The sequence below is a fragment of the Pelodiscus sinensis genome, chromosome 13 (genome assembly GCF_049634645.1).
Source record: "Pelodiscus sinensis isolate JC-2024 chromosome 13, ASM4963464v1, whole genome shotgun sequence".
In the NCBI taxonomy this organism is placed as follows: Eukaryota; Metazoa; Chordata; order Testudines; family Trionychidae; genus Pelodiscus; species Pelodiscus sinensis.
The window spans coordinates 9,530,911-9,553,036 of NC_134723.1; the positions used below are offsets into that span (position 1 = coordinate 9,530,911).

General features: G+C 42.8%; 1 protein-coding gene and 1 long non-coding RNA gene across 11 annotated transcripts in view; one reads left to right on the forward strand and one right to left on the reverse strand.

Annotated features, from left to right (window-relative positions):
* PCDH11X (protocadherin 11 X-linked) overlaps nucleotides 1-22,126 on the reverse strand; it is a 1,146,051-nt gene that overhangs the window by 393,814 nt on the left and 730,111 nt on the right. The window contains exon 6 of one of the 10 annotated variants that reach the window (XM_075940736.1): nucleotides 18,748-19,917. The exons of the other annotated variants lie outside the window; for them this stretch is intronic. Within the exon in view, the coding sequence (XP_075796851.1) occupies nucleotides 19,906-19,917 (12 nt within the window). The 3' untranslated portion in view covers nucleotides 18,748-19,905. Of the gene's footprint in view, nucleotides 1-18,747; nucleotides 19,918-22,126 lie in introns of those variants that run through there. 10 annotated transcript variants of the gene reach the window in all.
* The window catches only part of LOC106731746 (uncharacterized), a 193,170-nt gene that overhangs the window by 38,356 nt on the left and 132,688 nt on the right, over nucleotides 1-22,126 (forward strand). The gene's annotated exons all lie outside the window — the stretch shown is intronic.

A 22,126-nucleotide genomic window follows, 5' to 3' on the forward strand; every position in this document is an offset into this window, starting at 1 on the left:
CTCCCAGCAATATCTGCGGGACTGAATTGTTATTCCAAGTGTCCTGGGAAAATGCAGCTGTATGCTGTCTCCCTTCTCAGGGCTCATGGTAAAGCAACAATACCTACCTATTGTGCCTAATGTAATTTGACAAATATAAGCTACCTATTAATCCACTTCTACATAGAATCATAGAAGCATAGGATCCTAGGGTGGGAAGAGATCCCACAAGTCATGGAGTCGAACCTGCTGCCCAAAGCAGGACCGATCCCAACTAAATCATCCCAGCCAGGGCTTTGTCAAGCTGGGATTTAAAAACCTCTAGAGATAGAGATTCCACCATCTCCCTAGGTAACCTGTTCCAGTACTTCACCATCCTCCTAATGAAAGAGTTTTTCCTAATATCCAACCTAGAGCTCCCGCACTGTAACTTGAGACCATTGCTCCTTGTTCTGCCATCTGTCACTACTTAAAACAGCCTTTCTCCAGCCTCTTTGGAACCTCCCTTCAGGAAGTTGAAGGCTGCTATCAAATTCCCCCTCACTCTGCTCTTCTGGAGACTAAATAAGCTCAAATCCCTCAGCCTCTCCTCGTAGGTCATGTGCTCCAGGACCCTAATCATTTTGGTCACCCTACACTTGCTAATGCATCCACACCCTTTCTGCAGTGGGGGCCCCAGAATTAGATGTGATACTCCAGAGGTGGCTTCACCAGTGCCGAATAAAGGGGAATAATCACTTCTCGATCTGCTGTCAATGCTCCTTCTAATGCACCCTAATATGCCATTAGCCTTCTTGGGTACAAGGGCACGCTGTTGACTCATATCCAGCTTCTCAACACTAATTCCCACATCCTTTTCTGCTGAACTGCTACATATATAATTAAAACAGTTTGCTTTTATTCTGAAATAATCAGATGCTTTCCAAAAACCCAAACAGCCCCCCCCTCCCACAAAGAAAACCCAAACCTTTCATTGAAGACAGTTGTGAGCAAGGCCATATTAAAAATAATAGGAGAAAACATCAAGCTCCAGATGAGTCATGATGAACCATCCCTAAATCTAAACTTATGGCAATGAATAATCCTTGATAGTCACACAGACCTGATTGATTTATGAGCCAGCTACTTGTATTCACCAGTTTCCTGAGAAACTGAAAAAAAAAACCAATAGTCTGGTAGCACTTTATAGACTAAGAAAACATATAGATGGTATCATGAGCTTTTGTGGGCACAGCCCACTTCTTCAGATGACATGTTTTGTTAGTCTATAAAGTGCTACCAGACTATTTGTTGTTTTTTCAGTTTACCTGTACAGACTAGTTTGGCTACCCCCTGGAGTTTCCTGAGAGATCATCCTGAAACACAGCAAGAGATGTTATATGTGCCCCCTCTGGGGGTGAGCCTGGTACTGCAGGTTCTCCTTGCCTAAGTACATTCCACTGAGCTCCAACAAGCTGCACCTTGACCCTCAACCCCACTAAGCCCAACTTCCCCAGCACTTAAATCGCTTGTTAAGCCCCTCACACTTAGGGTGCATCTAGACTGCAGGGTTTTTTTATGGCTATTTTTCCAAAAAACTTCAATTACGTCCACTCTGCTATGGTGTTCTTTTGAAAGAAAATCGAAAGAACGCAGGGTTTTTTCTGACATTGGTAAACCTCATTCTACAAGAAAGAATGCCTTTTCCGAAAGATCTCTTTCGGAAAAAGGCATGTGTGGATGCAGAAGAGAGAGTTTTTTCAAAAGAAGAGGTCTCCAGGAAAAAGAACAGGTGTCCTGGTGGCCACTTTGTCCATAGTACAGTAAACTTCCGATAATCCGGCACCTTTAGGACCCAAGGGGTGCCGGATTATCAGATATGCCGGACATTGCAAGGGGGGGCTATGAGGAGTCTGGGGTGAAATGGGGGGGATGCGTCCCTTGGTGCTGCGGGAACAACCTGGCAGCACCCCAGCTGCTCTGCCCCCAGCTTCCCCGAATCAGCCGCTGGTCAGTTTCAGCAGCGGCTGAATCGGGGAAGCCGGGGGCAGAGCAGCTCCAATTGTCCGACTGCCCCCAAGCACTTCTGGGTTCCCAATGGTGCCGGGCCATCAGGAGTGCCGGACCAATGGATGCTGGACCACTGGAGTTTTACTGTAATCACAGCTTACATGCGAGAGAGCATTCAATGAATGTGGACACTATCTTTCAAAAAAGCAGATCACTTTTTCGATGCGCTTTTGCAGTGTGGATGCTCTTTCAGAAGTTTTTTCAGAAGATCTCTTCCAGAAAAAGCTTCTTTCAAAAGACACCTGTAGTCTAGCTGTACCCTTGTTGAGCTCCAATCACCTTCACTTGGACCCCCCCCCCCCCAGCTCCAATGTCCCTTTACCCAGAACTTCCCAAGTGAGCCCTTGTGCATCCAGATGCCCCACTGAGCCTCCCACACCCAGAAGCTTCTGACAAACTCTAAGCCCCTCCACATTTGTACCCTGCTGGGGTGAGCCTGACTGCAACATCTGGTGCACCCGGCATAAAGGGCAAGGCCTCACCAGAGTGTTTTAGGGAAGACTTGGCCCTTGCGCTCTGTCAGGGTAGGGTGCAGCCTCACCACCAAATCACTGTCCCAGAGAGAAGAGAGGTGGTTGGTTGGAAGATGATCTTCCACATCCATGCAGATGGCAGCCTGTGTACTATTCTGAAGACTCCACATTTATTTATTGACAAATAGAACATTTCAGAATTTTAAAATATTGTGTGCATTTTTTTGGCACAGAATTTCCTCAGGCAGCCGAGAAGAAGCCAGCAAGCCTTCTTCAGTGGCCGAATAGATCCTGATTGGTCAATGTCTGCTCTTGGCCCATCTAGGGCTCTGATGGACTAAATATAATTGGTAGCGCAGCCTGAGCAGGGAGGTGACAGAACGCTGATGTCTCCAAGCAGAGGGAAATAAAAGGCCTGACACACACTGTCACTATATTGTGTTAGCAAATATTTAGCATTAAATAATTATACATAAGTTATATTCTCATCAACATGGAAATTAGATTTGCTACCCATGGAGCAGTTATTCAGTAACAACAGCAGCACCTGACCTTGCTTATTTGACAATGAACAGTAACATCCAAAAAGGGACTTCTCTCTGATCTCCAAAGTAAGGGGTGGGGGATATGTATCACAGGCTGTGTTTAAGGGACACAACCAAAACAACATAATCCAATCCTCCCTCATCATAAAAGGAAAAGATGGTGTGATAGCAGGGGAAAATAGAATGTTTAATTTTCCACTGCTGTAGGACATTATCCATCCTGAAGCAACCTCTTGTGTTGAAGAACAATCCACAGGGAAGCAAAGAGACAGTCTACAGGGAAGCAAGGAACAAGGACTAAAATCTTTACATTATTCAGAAAACAGAGGTGAAAAAAGAGGAATTAAAAAAAAAGATTATCTCTGGGAACTACTGATTTTCACATGATCCATGGGGATCTCAAACATTTTAATGGCATGGAACCTTACTCATTCACACATTTGATTTTGCAGCGATATTCTGTGCTATTAAAATTGGAGGTGTGCATTTAGAAATGACCTGGCTACTCCCGATTTCCAATCAAATAGAAATCTAGCTGCATCACTAGAGACACAGGAGGCAAAGTGCTAGTGAAACAATATTAACCATACTGCAAATTCTTCCCGATGATCCAGAGGTCAATAGCCTTTGACATGAGACCCATCAGGGTAATCTACTAGCAGGCTACAAGACATTTTGTTTAGGCTGATTATCCACAGTCTCAGTGCCCCGCAGCTCCCCAGTGGGTGCGGTTCACTATTCCTGGCCAACTGGAGCTGTAGGAAGCAGTGTCCACGATGTCTTTGCAGAACCACAACACCCATTGGCCAGGAATGGTGAACTGCAGTCACTGGGAGCAGTGGGGGCCTATGCCTGAAGATGGTCAATGTAAAGAAAATGTCTCAGCCTACCAACAGATTACTCTGATGGGCCATAAGCCAAAGGTTGTGGACTCCTGTGTCCATAGACTAGATCACAGGAGGAGGAAAAAGGACAAAACTGTCAATGTGACTTCTTTGGCTGTGTAATGGATACAATTCAAGTCAGAGGAAGGAAGTTCAAGGGTGCTTGAAGTTCCATATTGCTCTCAACCTTCTCTAATGTACCTCACCTGTAGATAGTCCCCAAAGGACCAAAACCTTGAGACTGGCATAGCATCAGGGATGGGGTACATAAGAATCTTTAGGACAGCTCTGTGTCTGCAGCATCCCCTTTTCAATGTGGCCCATAAAGATGACTTGATCAGAGTCCACCAAAATTACAAAGCAAACCTGCTGCACTGCACCCCTGCATATTCACAGTACTTACCCCCATTTTAATGTTGTGTGTTTTATATTTTCTAGACTCACCAGAGTGCCAAACAGATGTTTAACAACAGAAAAAAAGTTGAATTTTCACACCTGTTAAGATACTTCATAAACAAATGCACACAGCCTGCAGCAGGGCTGGGCCAGAAGCACAAGGTACAAGCCAGACTTGATTCACAGATGCTTCCAGCTCAGATTCTAATATATATCTTAATGAACACTTCCTTCCCAGGTGTCACCTGGATGTTTTCTGTTGCTCGCCGGGTAAGTGTGATTGACATCTTTTGAAAAACCTGAAGAATGATGACTCAATCCATTAACAACTAGAGCATGAACAATCTTGTGACTGTAGGTTAGCATAGTTCTTTACTACTCAGATTTGTTTCAGGTATGTTATAACGACAGACATAAAAAGACAATAAAAAAGGATTCACAACTGGACCAGAAAAAAGAAAACGCAGCAGTAATGCAATATAATGGATGAGCCCACAAACCACAGAATTACTGAATATAGTGTATTTACTGCTCAGAAGAGTTAAAAGAAAATATTTTAATACTATAGACACTACGTAATTAAATCAAACTAACGTATTCATTAAGATGTATAAAAAAGGCTCTATAGGAACCAATTCAATGTTCTGGTTTCCCATTGCATTAAAAAAATCCACAATGCATATATCACATAAAATATGGTTTTAGAAATAAAACAGTCTTTATATTATTATTGTTGTTGTTGTTGTTTGTTATTATTATTATTATTAATAATAATAATAATAATTAGACATAGGCACTGTACTGTACAGCTAGGCACTGTACAAAGCCAGAACAAAAAGCCACTACCTGTCCTAAGGTGCTTACAATGTAAGTATAAAAGCAACTGTCGCTCTTATACCTACATTGATGGGGAAGCACAAGGAAATAAGACACTACAGGTTGAACCTCTGTAAACTAGGACTCTCTAGTCTGGCAACATCCATAGTCCAGCAAGACCACAGATGTTCCAGGATCGGAAAGTCCCAGTGTAGGGCAAGCAACTAGAAGCCCTGCAGGTGGGACTGGGAAGCCCGGTGCGGCAGCAAGGCAGAAGGGCCAGTGGCAGGATCTGAACAGGCCATGGCAGAGGGGGCTAGTAGCAGAGGAGAAGTGGGGGCAGGGTGGGGCAGAAATGACTTTCCCCTGGTCTGGCAAAATCACTTCATCCAGTACCAGTCAGGTCCCAAGGGTGCCAAACCAGGGAGGTCCAACCCATATTTGTCAGCATGAAGGCACTTATTTCGGCACACCAGCAGCCCAACCATTGAGAAAAAAATTGTCCATATAGCACAGGAGAGTTTTGAGGATAATGTGAAGGTGCATGCTGGGCTGATTTGCAGATGTTTATGGGCATAACTTCTCATGCCTGTGAGGAAGCACAGGAAAAATTACAAAGATAATTGTTTACAAATTTAACAGTTGGATGATGGAGGCTGGCTTCATAGGCTGATTAGAGGTCAGCTTTCACAACATAATAGGGAATGAGAGATGGTAGGAAGAGGGAGGCAAATCATAAAGGACCTTGACAGTGAATAAAAACAGGTTATGTTTGATATCATAGGGAAGGAAGAGCCAGAGGAAGCATCCAAAGATGGGGTGACATGGTCAAAGTCTTGGATGAGGAAAATAATCACTGCAGTATTCTGAATGGATATGAGCAGAGAAGATATCTTCCAGAATAGCTTATTTCAAAATAGAATGTCCACACTACAGGGAAGCCTCCAAATTAGTCCATGGCAGACTTCCTTAATGAGGACTCACTGCCTCGATTTAGAGCCCCAGGAGTCACTGGGGAGGAATAATTTAGAACTGCCCTGGGGAGGAGCTATTTCATAGTAGCAGAGGAGTGTCCACACATCCCCTCTTCCAAAAGAGCTTTTTCAGAAGAGGCGTTATTCCTCGTGGAATGAGGTTTACCAATGTGGAAAAAGCCCTTCGTTATGTTGATTTTTTTTAAAGAACTCAATTGCTGTGTGGACACTAGAATTGTTTTTCTGGAATAATGGCCATTGTTCCGGAATAACAGTGCAATGTAGATGCACCCTTACTTTCACTGAAAGCCGAAAGGATATACAGTCATTTCTGGCATGCAAATCACACAGGGAACTTAAGTGCAAATGTAATGCAACATGTATGCAGTTACAATGGGTGAATTCAGAGTGAGGGGTGAATACTCCATTCATTTACCAGTAAGCAGTCACTACAGGGTCCTAAGCATTTAATATTAATGCTTTAAATAACTACACCATGAAAAGCCCTATGCTACCCACTGTGCTGCACTTGAAAATGCAAGAGAGTAGACAAAAGAATCAAGCTTTTCCTCTGCAAGGGAAAAGTCTTTACTCCACAAAATGTAAATCCCAAGGCAACAGATTGGGAAAAAAAAGATGTTGTTACTTCATGTCATGTTCTGACAAATAAACAACTTCCAAGATCAACCCATGCACTTTGGATTAAATTTTGGAAAGGAATAGGGAAAATGACATCCTACTGTTTATACTGTAATAAGGAAAGTGTACAGCATTAAAGCCAAATAACTGATGAAACTCGGTAGCAAACAACAGTACAGAATAGAGGCACTATCTTTAAGTTGTTTCTTGGCCAATATAAACGTGTATTATGATTCCAATGCCTACAAATACATGAATACACCTGAGTTTTTCTTCCTATGTTACAAAAGTCCAGATAGGGGGCCTGAGGTGAAGAGCCCCTTAAGGGAGCACAACCTGACACAGTCACTGAATTCATTGTAATACCTCACAGCAGCAGAGAGGCACAGGTCAGCTGCTTGGGGATACTGTCAAAAATCCTTTTGATATCCCACACTGAGAGATACAAAGATAAAGCAAGATAGGGTATGTCTACACTACCCCCCTAGTTCGAACTAGGGGGGTAATGTATGCATACCGAACTTGCTAATGAAGCCCGGGATTTGAATTTCCCGGGCTTCATTAGCATAAAGCCGGCGCCGCCATTTTTAAAAGCCGGCTAGTGCGAACCCCGTGCCGCGCGGCTACACGCGGCACGGACTAGATAGTTCGAATTAGGCTTCTAATCCAAACTATCTAGTCCGTGCCGCATGTAGTCGCGCGGCACGGGGTTCGCACTAGCCGGCTTTTAAAAATGGCGGCGCCGGCTTTATGCTAATGAAGCCCGGGAAATTCAAATCCCGGGCTTCATTAGCAAGTTCGGTATGCATACATTACCCCCCTAGTTCGAACTAGGGGGGTAGTGTAGACATACCCATAGTGACACTTGGAAGGAGAAGAAGGGTGTAAAGAAGGTGTCCTCCAGTTCTAACTCCGTGTGCAATGAAGGACATATCTAATACTTCAAACCCCTTAAGGCCCAGGGTCAAAGGAAGAAGCAACTCCAGGGACCTACAGCTTTAGGTAAAGACTGTACAGAAATGAACCTGCAAAAATGTGAGGTTCCACAATCCTGGATAAGTCTGAGAGTCAGGCTATGTTTTCCCCAAAGATCATCTACAGCAATACAAATTCTTTAGGCCAAATAGGATTCTTAGTGATGTGTCATCCCACTGTTTGCAAATTATGCACTAGATGATATGTGCAAGTCCTCTGCTGTCCATAATGCTGGACAGTATTACTGACTGGAACAAATCAATTGATGATCCATTGTAAGGAAGAGAATCCAATTCACTCTCACTTAACACTGTTGCCTTTGCAGGACTAACAGAATTAAGAAGCATTATTTGAGTCAGTTCAGTCAGCAGATATGGCTCTAACCACAAGAGGAACAGTTTTCATGAATAAAAAGGGACCTATTTTCATTCACTTTTCAGACTCGAGCCACACTTCAGTTTGAAGCTAAACTACTATTATAATCTAAGGGCATATCTACACTAGCCCCCTAGTTCGAACTAGGGAGGCTAATGTAGGCATTCCAAGTTGCAAATCAAGCCCGGGATTTAAATATCCCATGCTTGATTTGCATCTTCCCAGCCGGTCGCCATTTTTGAAATTTACAAGTCCAGGCTAACTGCCCGCATCTACACATGGCAGGGACCCGGTAGTTTGAAATAAAGCCCTAGTTCGAACTACCTGTTAAACCTCATTCCAGGAAGAATAACAGGTAGTTCGAACTAGGGCTTTATTTTGAACTACTGGGTCCCTGCCACATGTGGACGTGGGCAGTTAGTCCGAACTTGTAAATTTCAAAAATGGCGACCAGCCGGGAAGATGCAAATCAAGTGCGGGATATTCAAAGTAGGAATAAGAGATCCTCCGGAAAAGGGCTTTATTCCAGAGGATCGCGCCAGTCTAGATGCTTTTTTCCGGCTTTTCCCCAAGCTGGAAAAAAAGCGGCGGACATGTTTATTTAAATCCGCGGGGGATATTTAAATCCCCCACGGATTTCCCTATGCTGACTTACCTGATTTGCATCCCTTTTCCGGAATTTGTGGCCAGTCTAGACGTAGCCCTTTTGAATAGTCTGTAACCAAATTTCATATCAAGGTGCACTATTTCAGTATTAATTTCAATTGAAGTGTGCCAAAAAAAAAGGCCTACTCTAACCAGATTGGAAAAAAAAATATTCCAGGTTTTGGACAAGTAGAACATGAATTAGCACAGTTACCAAGGGCTGGCAATTGGACTTATAATGGGAATGCTATTTGGAACGTTAATTGTGGTGCTGCTGTGTAATTTGGTAGGTTTTTTTTCTGATATTCATAATGTAATGTAATTCCAAAAAGAAGTAGCAGACACAATGAGAGAATAGAGGAGTTTTGAACTATAAAAATACACAGCAGAATGCCTTGTACTGTGTGAACTATTACAAGACATGCTAAGATTTTATTCTAGTGAATGGTTTTAGAGTAGTTTTGTTATCTGAAAAGAAACTGGCCATTAGCAACTTTGCTAATAGCTTTGTTAAATCAGTTTGTTTATTACAAGTCCTCAACTGCACTGAGTATCAGTGCTATTTTCTCTAAGACCTTACTGTGAATCTAATCCTCAGAAGTGTAGCAAATAATTAACAGGTTGCATAGAGGACAATTGGGTTCATCTCAGTTTTGCCTGCACACACATGCATCAAAACTTACATTTCCTGTCGCTAAATGCCTGCTTGGGTTTAAACACAATCTGGCTATGAATTACAGTGCAAACACAACATTAAACCTCAAGGCTAAGTTTTGGCCATGCCATGTTCCTACAAATTGTCACTCACAGGCTAAACTGATATTTTCTTATGCTCAAGCATGTGTTTGTTACTTTTAATATCTGTACCAGTGATAAAAAAAAACATCAAGCAGGGAGATGCACAGTCTAAGGGTACGTCTACACTGCATCCCTAGTTCGAAAAATGAGGAGTAACATTAGTTCAGACTAAGGGCTTTAGTCCGAACTACCGCGTCCCGGAGCGCACTTCCTGGTTCGAATCAGCTGTGATTCGAACTAGCGCGCCAGCGACATCATGTTAATGGAGCACGGGATATTTAAATCCCCGCTTCATTAACTACTTTGGTCATCTCCATTTGCATCCCTAGTTCGAACTAGGGATGTCGTGCAGATGTACCCTAAGAGTGTGTAATTGGGAGTAATATGGTGAAATTCAGTAAAAGTAAACGTAGTGTTACATATCTGAAAAGTTCCCTGTATGTATGTAAGCAGAGTCTGAATGAACTATTCCCAGACATCTGGGGTATGTCTAGACTACATGGCTCCGTCGACGGAGCCATGTAGATTAGTTTACTAGACATAGGAAAATGAAGTGGAGATTTAAATAAACCTCATTCCACAAGGCTTCCCTTGTCGACCATGGAGCATCCAGACTACTGCGCTGTGCCGCCAAACAGCTGATCGGCACAGCGTGGCAGCCATTTTGATGTAAATGTTCCTATGTCTAGAAACCTAATCTACATGGCTCCGTCGACGGAGCCATGTAGTCTAGACATACCCCTGGTGATGAACATGGAAAGGGACTTCAGGAGTTGATCTCATTTGCACGGGCATACCCACCCTGCTTAGGTGCTCAGTATGATGGGATTGCTTGCCCAAATTATCATTTTCAGCTAGTGTTGGATCCCAACTATCATATTATTGAGGCAGGAGTAATAAAAGATTGTTAGCCTTGTTGTGTGAATCAAGGGCAGCAGATCTGTACGTGGCATACATTGATTGAGGGACTGACTAAACAGCTGACATGGATACCAAAGCCCAGTGAGTTGAGAGAGGGTGGGGAAAAGGTACTTTTATCTTGTGATGAGGACATCATTTGGCCTTTCCTCTCTCCACTATGTACTAAAAGAACTAATTTAGACTCAGTTGATAGCTTTGTTAATTCCCACAAAACCGAACTCCCTGATAACCTAATTCTTAGACCTGCTCTGTGACAGTGTCTCTAATGCAAAAGACTGCTCAGTAACAACTGAAATCATTAAGAGCCGTGCTAAGATGTAGGACCCGACAACACCTCAGCAGTCAGGTGGTAGGGCATTCCATAGAGAGACATGGCAATAGACCAGCCAGAGCATAGCCCTGCAGAGAGGCATGGCATGTGGCCAGCAGGGCGCATGGCAGAGAGGAATGGCCAATAAGTACCTGTGCCACAGAGCGAGTAAGGTTGGGATGTGAACTCTGCAGATCTACCTTTGAACTGTACTGTACATCTTGTACTGTAAGTGGGGTGCTGTGACGGACCGGGCCGTGTCTGGGCACAGCTGAGGGCATCCGCTCAGGGCGAATTGCTCGAATCCGGGGCTTCTTACAGCCCCCGACTGGTGACCTTTCCACACAGGCCACAAACCAGTCCCACAGAGCGCTTCAGCTGCCTGCCTGAAGCCTCCCGAGCAAAACCCCTCCGACACCCCAGCAATATCCGTGCCCCAGATGGCCCCGGGCCTATACACAGGTGGGGGGTCCTAGCACCCAATCCCACCTACCCCAAACAAGTTCTGTCCGGTTCCAAGAAACCAGCCACAGATCCCTGGTCAATTTACCCTCTGGACCTTGCCCGCAAATCACGCTGGGCCAATCCTTTAGAATCTATATCTAAAGGTTTATTATTACAAGAATGAAAAGCCTGAGAGTAAGGTTATTAAAGTACAGTACGTTACATGCACCGAATCTCCCAGTTCTCGATGCAGGCTCTAGCAGAGATGTTGCAGCTGCTGGTTTAAGAGTTCTTATTGCACATCCTACGGTCAGGATGGGTTCACAGGTCTTCCGGGCTCTTCAATCCCTGCAGTGCTGCCTCTGGGATGAAGTGCTGAGCTGAGAACAAAATGGCATCGACCGCATGGCCTCTTTATACCTCCTTCCTGGCCTCTTCTTGTATGCAGCAAGTCACCTGGTCAGAGGCCAATCTCTATGTTCCCTGCTGGCTGCCCTCAGATGACAAACCCCATTCTTTGCGTGTGTCCATAGCCTATTGAGAGCCATTGTTCCACAGGGCTTTGCTACTCAGCCTGTCCATAGCCATGCTTAACCACATTCAGAGAAATATTCAGCTTCCACACAGATTACAGATTCCTACCTACACACACAGACATTATACACTCACATAAATAGCGTACATAAGATTAACAAACAATAAACTCCCATTCAATACCCCACATGGCTCCCTTTCATACCAATTTCTGGGGCCAACACCCCCACCTAGGGGTGCAGCAGCGATCTGGCTGCTTCCCTCCAATTCAGTAATGTGACAGGTGCAGAAAAGGGATCATAGAATCCTAGGACTGGAAGAGTCCTCAGGAGGTTATCGAGTCCAGCCCCCTGCCCAAGGCAGGACCAATCCCAACTAAATCAACCCAGCCAGGACTTTATCAACCCGAGGTTTAAAAACCACTAGGGATGGAGATTCCACCACTTCCCTAGGTAACCCATTCCAGAGCTTCACCACCCTCCTAGGGAAATAGTTTTTCCTAATTTCCAACCTAGACCTCCTCCACTGTAAATTGAGACCATTGCTTCTTGTTCTGCCATCTGTCACTACTGTGAACAGTCTTTCTCCATCCTCTTTGGAACCTCCCTTCAGGAAGTTGAAGGCTGCTATCAACCCCTTCCCCCCACTCTTCTCTTCTGCAGACTAAACAAACCCAAATCCCTCAGTCTCTCCCCATAGGTCATGAGCTCCAACCCCCTAATCATTTTGTCCCCCTCCGCTGGACCCTCTCGAATGCGTCCACATCCTTTCTATCGTGGGGGCCCCAGAACTGGACACAATACTCCAGATGTGGCCTCACCAGAGCTGAGTAAAGGGGAATAAACACTTCTCTAGATCTTCTGGCAATGCTCCTCCTAATGCACCCTAATATGCCATTAGCCTTCTTGGCTACAAGGGCACACTGTTGACTCATATCCAGCTTCTCATCCACTGCTATCCCCAGGTCCTTTTCTGCAGAACTGCTACTTAGCCATTCAGTCCCCTGCCTGTATTTACATGATGAATGTATTAACATGATTTTTGGTTGCTGAGTTTAAGAACCTGAAGGAAAAGGACCAACTTACTTGGGGGTGGGTCTTTTGCTCATGGTTTATATTTATAAGCTCTGTTTGTGATAAGGTCCCAAAGAAAGGCTGAGTTACTTCCCTTATTTTAATAAAAGTTTTTTTGCTGTACTCAGACTTTAGGCTTGTGAGATAGGAAGCATTGCCTCTTAGAGGCACCCTGGTGTGCAATTGTCCCATGTCCCTGGTTCAGAGCACAAGCCAATTTTGTGTTGTATAGTTGAAAAGGAACCCATGGAGACTAAATATAAAGGAGATGAGGAACTGAACACTTGGTGTAATAGTTTCAAGTCTAATTCCAAAGTCATTAAAAAACCCACTCCTGATAGAGTTGCCAGAGAGTCTAAAGATTGAATGCATATAAAGAATGGCATGTTCTCTCACTTGTCTATAGGTAAAGCAAGGCCATGTGATAATAGGAAACTTGAAGTGTCCATGCTGTGGGATTTTTGGCGGGGAGGGGTGTTTGTTTTCCTTTTTGTCTGAATTCTCTCTTCATTGTCATTTCTTCACAAAGTCCTCTAGACGAAATCATTGAGTCAGTGAGAGAAAAGACAAACTCAACTTTCAGAAGGAAAAAACGGAATTAGGTTTTACTTAAAAGAGCTGAGCTAAGAGTAACACCTGTCTTTCCCTGGAGGTAAAAGGATGACTTATAGATTCACACAGAGCAGGGACAGCATGAAGGGAGAGTAAATAGATCGAAGAGACTATTGATCAAAATGTAATATGAGTGTGTCCATATTTGTTTCCCTCTGAAATAGAATTTTAGGACCAAATTTTCATTTACACTAAAGACCCTGACCACTGGCACAGCAGTGCAAAGAGGACTTAAGGTAAATTAACAAAAGGACCTTCATCATTACGTGAAATCTGATTTCTAGTTATTAGTGAATTATCTAATTACTGTACTTATCTACTTATGACATATAATATCATCTCACAAACTAAGTAATATCAGGCTGGACCAATACTTGCATAAGTGAGACCCAGTGGGCTCCTTGGTTCCGAAGGAAGCAGTGGTGGTGATTCAGTAGCTTTCCTCTCCTTGAACTACATCGAATCAAAGTCCTAGCAAGACGATAGGAGGAACTTATGCAGCTGGCATTCTTTCCGACTGTGAACAAAATTAAGTTCCTCCTAAGCATTTGTTGTCATTAAATATCCTGTGACATTATTTGCCATAGCAGATGTGCTAGACACAGTGCCCATACTAAACTGTAAGTCTACAACCTGGAAATTACACGGAAATTTCAGCCATGTCTACTCTGACCTAGTTACATTCCTAGGTTGTGTCTAGACTACACCTCTCTGTCGACAGAGAGATGTAGATTAGGCACGTTGAAATAGCTAGCAAAGCAGTTATTTAAATACCCCGTGCTTCATTAGCATAAACCCTTTTTCAACAGATCCTGTAAACCTCATTTTTTGAGGAATACAGGATCTGTCAATAAAGGGTTTTTTTCTGACAGATCTGCATCTAGACTGCCATTTTTTTCAAAAAAGCTCCGTTTCGAAAAAAGCGGCGGCCATGTTTATGCTAATGAAGCATGGGATATTTAAATCCCTGCTTCATTAGCAATTTCAATGTGCCTAATCTACATCTCTCTGTCGACAGAGAGGCGTAGTCTAGACGTAGCCCCAGTGTCTCAGGACTCACTTTCCTGTGAGAATGCACCTATCTACCAAGCAGGTTCTTATATTGGTACTTATAATATCTGAGTGCCTCCAAACACAGCACTCACTTCTCACCTCATGGAATACTGCTGTAGTTGTGATCAGCTTATCCAATCAAGCTAAAATTATTTTGGTTAATTAGAAAAATAGTCCTTTGCATCAATGGAGTCTGTTTAACTGAAGGGCACATGGCCATATTCGGTTACTCTCTTGAGATTTGGGGGATGGTGAGTAGAGGGGATAGGTAAACATATCAGTTTTCTGATCATTTTTGTCTAGAGAGTGCTGCTAGTAAATTAAAAGATTTGGGTTTTGTGGGTTTTTTTTTTTTTTTTATTCTGAAAAGGTACCAAGAGTCAGGGATAGGTGCTCACATATAGAACCACAAAAAGAAACCCTAACCAACTCTTGTAGGGCTGTATGGATTTATCATTGAGTCACAAGCCAAAGATGTAATTTTTGTTACTGGCAGTTTCCGTCAAGTCATGAATAGAATTAGAGAGAAGCTGAAAGGGTCTGATGTACTTTGGGTTTCTCTGAATCAGAGATCTTATTAGAGATCAGAGGCCAAAGCCTGATAGACCTATTTTTCTCAACCTGCTGTTATGTACTTCTGACATATGACATACAGAGAACTGTACTTCATTGTAGTGTAGAAGTCTCCCAAGTTTTAAACTAGCTTGGTGAAACCTATTTCACACCTTTTAAAGTGTGATAAATATAAAAATTAGATATAGAAACGCTCTATTCAGTAAATAAGAAGCACATAGGAACCTTGCTGGCAATATAAAATGAGTCCTTTAGAGGTCCTGAACCTATGTACCTACATGCTTTGTACTGCAGCCCAATGTGCAGTCAGTAGACTGCAACAACACAGGTGAAAAATGAGAAATTTTGAGGGCAATTGAGCACAATGAATTTTCACAGTGGAACAGCACAAAGTCATTTAACATAGGTATCTCTGAAACTCTGATACAATGGGCACTCTTACAGTGTTCAATGACCCTAAAGACTCACCCTTTCACATCCATGCTGATGTAAGTTCATTCTTTATTGTTGTTTGTGTGTGTGTCTACACATACCTCCCACATGTACTCACAAACACATTTTGCATCTCAGAATCTCAAGGCATGTAACGAACAATAAATGTTTCCTTTGCAAACACATTTCATAGACAGTGGGAAAAAAGAACATTTACACACTTTTTCAATTCCAAAACAAACTCTGGCACCCAATCAAGCTCACACTTTCAGAAATAAATGGTGGAGGGAGAAAGCTAAGTTTTGCAGTGTGTCCTAAAGATGAGAATGTCCAGACTTTGAAGTACCAATGGTGAAGCAAAAAACCTTCTCTCCAAATCTTTTTTAGGCATTAAACAGGTTTGTAACTGTAACAACATCACACAAGGATAGCAAGAGAGTTTTCAGGTAACCAGAGTCCAACAGCTTAGGGGCTTTACAAGTCAAAAAGAACAAGCTTGAATTTTACATGGAAATCCGCTGGTAGTGGAACTTACGGGCAACACACTCTCTTTAAAATTCTCCTGAATCCTGTCATGGGACTCTGATAAAAGATATACAAACTTTCACAACCTATTTAGGGCAGAAGACTCACTTCTTCCTATTTTTAAGATGAGATTCAAGACCCATTGGTACAGAACTTCTCCCAGGCCTTTAGATTCATATGAACCAGCAAACTGTCTGGAGATATCTGGGCTTAAATTAAAGGAGGGAGAATTGCAACATCCTCCAGCCAGATATCTGTTATGCATCAGAAATGCTAATCAAATCCCTGAGTAAACAAATTATTACCCACTGTTGCATATGAAATGCTTGAATTGAAGAGCAGCATCTACTGGCTGGCACTCCCTAATTATGTTGTATCTAGTCTTCTCCTGCATGCAACCCATTGTAGTTTCACAGCACTGGACTCACTTTCACTGATAGAGTTTTATTTTATAGGGGTAAACATCTCCTCAGTGTCTCACTGTGATCTTCTCCCACCCCTTGTGCTTCCTGCAAGCTACCAGCCAGGTTTGGTGAGTATTCTGTGGCTTGGCACTCCAGCCAAGTAACGAAGTCCAAATGAGCCACATCTGGAGTATTGAAACGTCTAAGCAATAAGCAGTCTATTTGCCTGAGCTAGAATTTTCAGCTCCAGCTCTGGGAACTTTAAAAGCAGCCCCTTTTTTCAAGCTCCAGCTCTTTCTTGGGGTTTACACCACTTTACCTATGGCTGTTGGGGGGGGGGGGGGCAGAACATTATGCTGAGTTCCAGCCCAGAACCCCTATAAACAGCAGCCATGTGTGGCTTGATTTAATTCATTGCTGCTGCTTCCTGGGATTCTCCCAGTCTGGTCCTTCTATCTTCACTCTCAACTTGGGTTCTTAGGTCCTCTCGCTCCCTGCAAACTCTCACACAGCCCCAGTGCCCAGAGAAAACACTGTCCTGCTGAGGCCTTGCAGATCCTTTTATCTGGGCCAAAAAGGCACTAAGTGGTTGCTGGTAAGCTCTCTAGCCTTTGAAGAATCAAGTATCTCTAGTTTCTAAAATGGCCCTTCCAGAGAGTCCTCTTTAGTGCATTTGGAGGCCCCATCTGTACCGCTGTTTTCCTTTCATATCGTCCTCCTTGTGGCCAGATGCAGCAAGCCCACAAGATCCCAGAAGGAAGCTGCAAAGATTGAATACAACCAGTCTGCCTGCTTAGCTTTGGGTACCAACCCACATCAGATCTAAACAGTCTGGAAGTCTGTTGCTTTACCTAACTCAGTAGCTCATCTATAATTTGTCAGCACTGGATATTTAGGCTAGCTTGTCTTTCTATCAAACATTTGTTTCTGGTCAATATACAATTATGTTTCTCTGAGCATGGGAACTAATGGTACTGGCAATATTCTGAAAAAGTCATGTTCTCCTTTGGTAGGACTGTGTAAGCTCATAAAGAAAGCATCCAGGTAGCAATTCTGGGCCTGGATGCCACAGATTTTGGCAATTCTTAAATAAAGATAAAAGTTTCACTCATATTGTTAGATATGGGTTTGAACTGCAGAATAGATTTGCCAAACTCCTCTATGTTACCACTGTCACATCAGCCAAATTAGCCTTGTGCCTCCCAGCAACAGGTTGTCAGCTTTTCACACAACTAAATGGCAGAGTTGGTTTTACTCCCAGCACTTGAGCACTGTGGTCAACAAGGTACAACACAAAGGCATCACTGCTCTGTGCCGTCAGCACAACTTGTCAAAACAGTTAAGGACATGATAAATGTCACACTTCCAACCAAGATTTGGAGTTTTAGTAAACTATTTGTCTGTCTTTTGTAAGAACGGAGTTTTTACTGGTTTTCTCTTTAGCTGGCAACAAACAAGCATTGTACCTTATTGGTATCAAAGAAAGGGATGCAAAAATGCATTTGCAGTGCCACTAAAATTGCTTTGTGGAGACAGAATGCATCAGTTAATTATTAATGAACTTTGTTAATATGGGAAGTTAATGAAAAGTTATAGAAGATCCTTCACATTTTCCATCAAAATCTAGCACCCTCACTGCTATGGCAAGGTTGCTGATATTTGTAGCAAAAGCAGCCACCTTTAGAAATTTAACAGTGTTCTTTTTTTCCAGATAAAAAGCACAATGATTTTATCAGTAGGTTACTATACCACTGTACTAATACTAAGGGCTCCTACCAGCTTCCCAATGCTGTCATTATCAGGAATTTCAAGTCCAACATCCCTGGCTCTCCTGCAGTTTAAGCAATTACTTTCTGACACACCAGGTGAGTATTTCTCTTTTCCTGTAGCATAAATCTCCCATTTCTAATACTGCAGAGGTCCGAGACATGAGACCTTAAACTTCATTTATATTTGCTGGTTATTGCAAATACCCATATCCCATGATACTTCTCTGAAGAGATTAATAGTGCCACCTAAAAGCAAGACTCATCCAACATTGCCAGGTTCTGCAGGTGATCCAACAATATCCCATGTTCCTTAACACGGAAAGCAGCTGATAGGTCTTACTAAGGCAGCCTGGATGTCTAACTCTGCTGCATCCATCCATCTGCAAGATCAAGCCTGTCTCTGTGCTATACCTAGATCTCAAAAGCTATAGAAAACAGTTCAAGAAATTGGATCTGGATTTTCACTACTAACTCAGTAACCTTTTTGAAAATGTTACGTGCAAGTTAGAGGACCTAGTTGATATTGCTGTGCTATGAAGAGAACTCTCTCATTGTATGACATATCTATTGGTCTGTAGCATGTTGTTGTAGGGCACTTTCTGCTCAGTACTATTTACAATTTCATCATTGGTCTAAACAGCAACAGAAAATATTATGTGTAGCATCCTCTAGTTTCACAGGGAATAAGTGGTATTTATTATCCTTTCTGTTGAAACAGCTTTTGGGAGAGGAAAAGGCATTGTATACCATCAGAGCAAAGAGTAAGCGTTGGGTAGAAACACTCATAAATCCTGTTCCAGCTTGTAAGGATACAATAATAGTACCCACACTTCACCCCCAGGCATAGCTAACCGCAGTATCTTCTTTTCTTGTCACTTCACAAAGTCTCTAAAGGCTCTCAAGACCCAAAGTGTCTTCAGGTTGCTGACAGGCATTTGCTCACTGCGTCCTTGTATATTTAATAGCCTGATGTGGGTCCTCAGTGCCAAGATGGAAATTAATCTGTGAAGATCTCAGAGATAGGCAAACATGGGCTGTCAGATGCAATTGCAATCAAAAATGGCAAAGCAGAACATCATCTGTAAAACTGCTAGCTTTCCTGCTCTAGAGTTCGACAGCTGATATATGATAGGGAGGAAAGTCTATTGGAGAAATATAAAGTGGATGAAGCAAGATGCAGTTGTTTTTAGCAAGTGCAACATTCTGCTTTCTCACAGGGAAATAATTTAAGCGAGTTTGTTTATGATGATCTTTTTGAAGAAGGACTGAGAATCAAACAGTCCTAATTTGTGTCTTTTCTGTGTTTTTTTATCCCATTCATCTTTTTCTCTTTCCAGCACACTCATTTGCTCCTCCCCACACTGCAAATACCTGTTGATTTGCAGCTGCAGCTATGATTGAACAAAGGTTTAAAAATTCAAGACATTCAAATAGATTCAGTGAGCAGAAAATGTTTTACTTCATGAGCTGAATACTTGTTCAGCTTCAGGATGGGGGAGGGACTGTTTCTGAAGCAGGTCATTGGAGTTTCCCATTTACAATCAGTGCAGAAGTGTACAGAGTGTTGCCATCTTGATCTCTGGGAAGTCCCACAGGATTCTTTTCATGGTGTTAACTGCCTTTAGCAGAGTGCTGTGAAACTAGCATCCAATGTGAAACTAGTATATTTGGGGCTTTTTTTCCAGCTTTACTCAGGCTCAGAAATATTCAGAAGTTCACCTGAAATGTTCACATTATTACACATTAGTGAAGAACAGTGTTTTACAATTGAAAATTGCTTTTTCCATCCCAAGAGCCCTTTCAACTCAGTGAAAAACTGTGCAAAGCTGAGATATGTTATGTCCCAAGAGCCTAGGTCTAATTCATCTGGAGTAACTAGTGGCATCCTCCCAGGAGGGGAATCTGCTCAAAATAGGACTGAGTGGTGCAGTGCTTTTCACAGCTCACTCCATCAAGTGCTAATGGTTCAACCTTAAAAAAAAAAACCTTTAAAAGAATTACAGGTGCTTCAACTAGAAAAACTATTTGAACTTTGGAGCTCAATATCTATACTTTACAGCTAAAACTGTATCTGTGATATAACAGTATTCTCCTGTAGTAAGAACAGATAATAATGGGCGATATTGTAGACACGCATTGTGGTATCTCTTGTTAATATTGACTTTTTAATGGCGACCACCATAACTGCTTAAATAAACATGACACAAAGTCAAAACTATTGAAGCATCCACAGGGCACCCTGCATAATGTTTATTTTAGTATTCCAACATAGTATTCCAAACTCTATTTAACATGTATTTGCCGCTTTAGTGATACATGCCATAATCCACTCAGATGTGAATGATGGCCCTGATTCTGGATTTTGTTTCAGCCACATTGTGTCACTCTCCAAGGCTATGTCTAGACTGTAAGCCTCTTTCGAAAGAGGCTCTTTCGAAAGATACTTTCGAAAGAGCCTCTTTCGAAAGAGAGCGTCTAGACTGCACGTTGAACTTTCGAAAAAGCGGCTTGCTTTTTCGAAAGAAAGCATCCAGTGAGTCTGGATGCTCTCTTTCGAAGAAGCCCTATTTACATTGAAGAACGCCTTCTTTCGAAAGAGGAACTTTCGAAAGAAGGCGTTCTTCCTCGTGAAATGAGGTTTACCGCCATCGAAAGAAAAGCCGCGTTCTTTTGATTTAATTTCGAAAGAACGCGGCTGCAGTCTAGACGCAGGTGAGGTTTTTTCGAAAAAAGGCTACTTTTTTTGAAAAAAACCCTGAGTCTGGACACAGCCCAACAGAAAAGGATCCTAAAGCCAGCCAATCCAGGTCACTCTATGTAGGGAAATATGTGGCTATAACCGCCATCCCTTCCTGGTTGTTGGCGGAGGTGCCATGCTCAAGAAACAGGATCCCCTGTAGCCTGATGGCACTTGGTGGAACCATGACACCAGTATCTGGGCTAGAACTAAGCAAGGGGTCCAAAGATACCATTGACCATCCTCACCCCCAAAGAGTCCATATTGATAAAGCTGTGCCCAGGGTAGGCCAACCCAAGCTGGCATGAATCCAACTAGAGCAGGTAAGTGCCAATTAAAACAGCACAATGGAGATTTCAGAGCAGACTAGCAAACCAACTATGTGCCCAGAACCTATGCCAAGCTTCTTCTACCTAAGCTGAAGCCTGTTCGACACTGTCTTCACTGCTATTGGCATGCCCACTAACTTGGATGCAAGCTGGCTCAAGTAGGCCAGCCCATGCATAGCTTCTGCTCTGTAGATGAATCCCAAGCTCTACTGTGTTATGAGATGAGGAACTGACACCATCTGTCTAATTTCTCGCCACATCTCTGTGGGTTTAATGATATTCAGGTGCAAAATGATTACAGTAATATTAACCATGGAGAAGCTAAAACAGAGCAGGTAGGGAATTTGTGGTGTTCACTTTTCATGGGATAAACAATTTGCTATCTGCAGTCTGCGGGTGAAAATGTGTATCCGTTTGCAAGCAGTTTATTAGGCTATCTGTTAAAGGACACATTTTCTCGGCTCAAATGCAATATATATTGTTGTGACGGGTTGCCCCTTGGGATATCAACTGAGGTGCTCAGATACCACTGAGCTTGCCTGTTGTGCCAGCCTGAGCATCCTTGCACTGACATTTAGACTGGATGTTAGAGCACACATCCATTCTTTAACAGCTACTTAATATACTGGGCCTGTAAAAAAAAAATCACACGTACTTCCCTGGCCCGTGCAGCTGGCATGTTACCATGCAGTGGCTTGCCAGAACTTCAGAGCACACTACAGAGGCTGAAGAGGTGCAGGGCAGTGATGCAGTTAAAAGGTCCCAGGTTTTCTAGGAAATACTTATAACATTCCACACAGCAGTATTTATGCAAATATGCTTATGACATGGATATGACATCACTGAGATGAACTTTATGTAA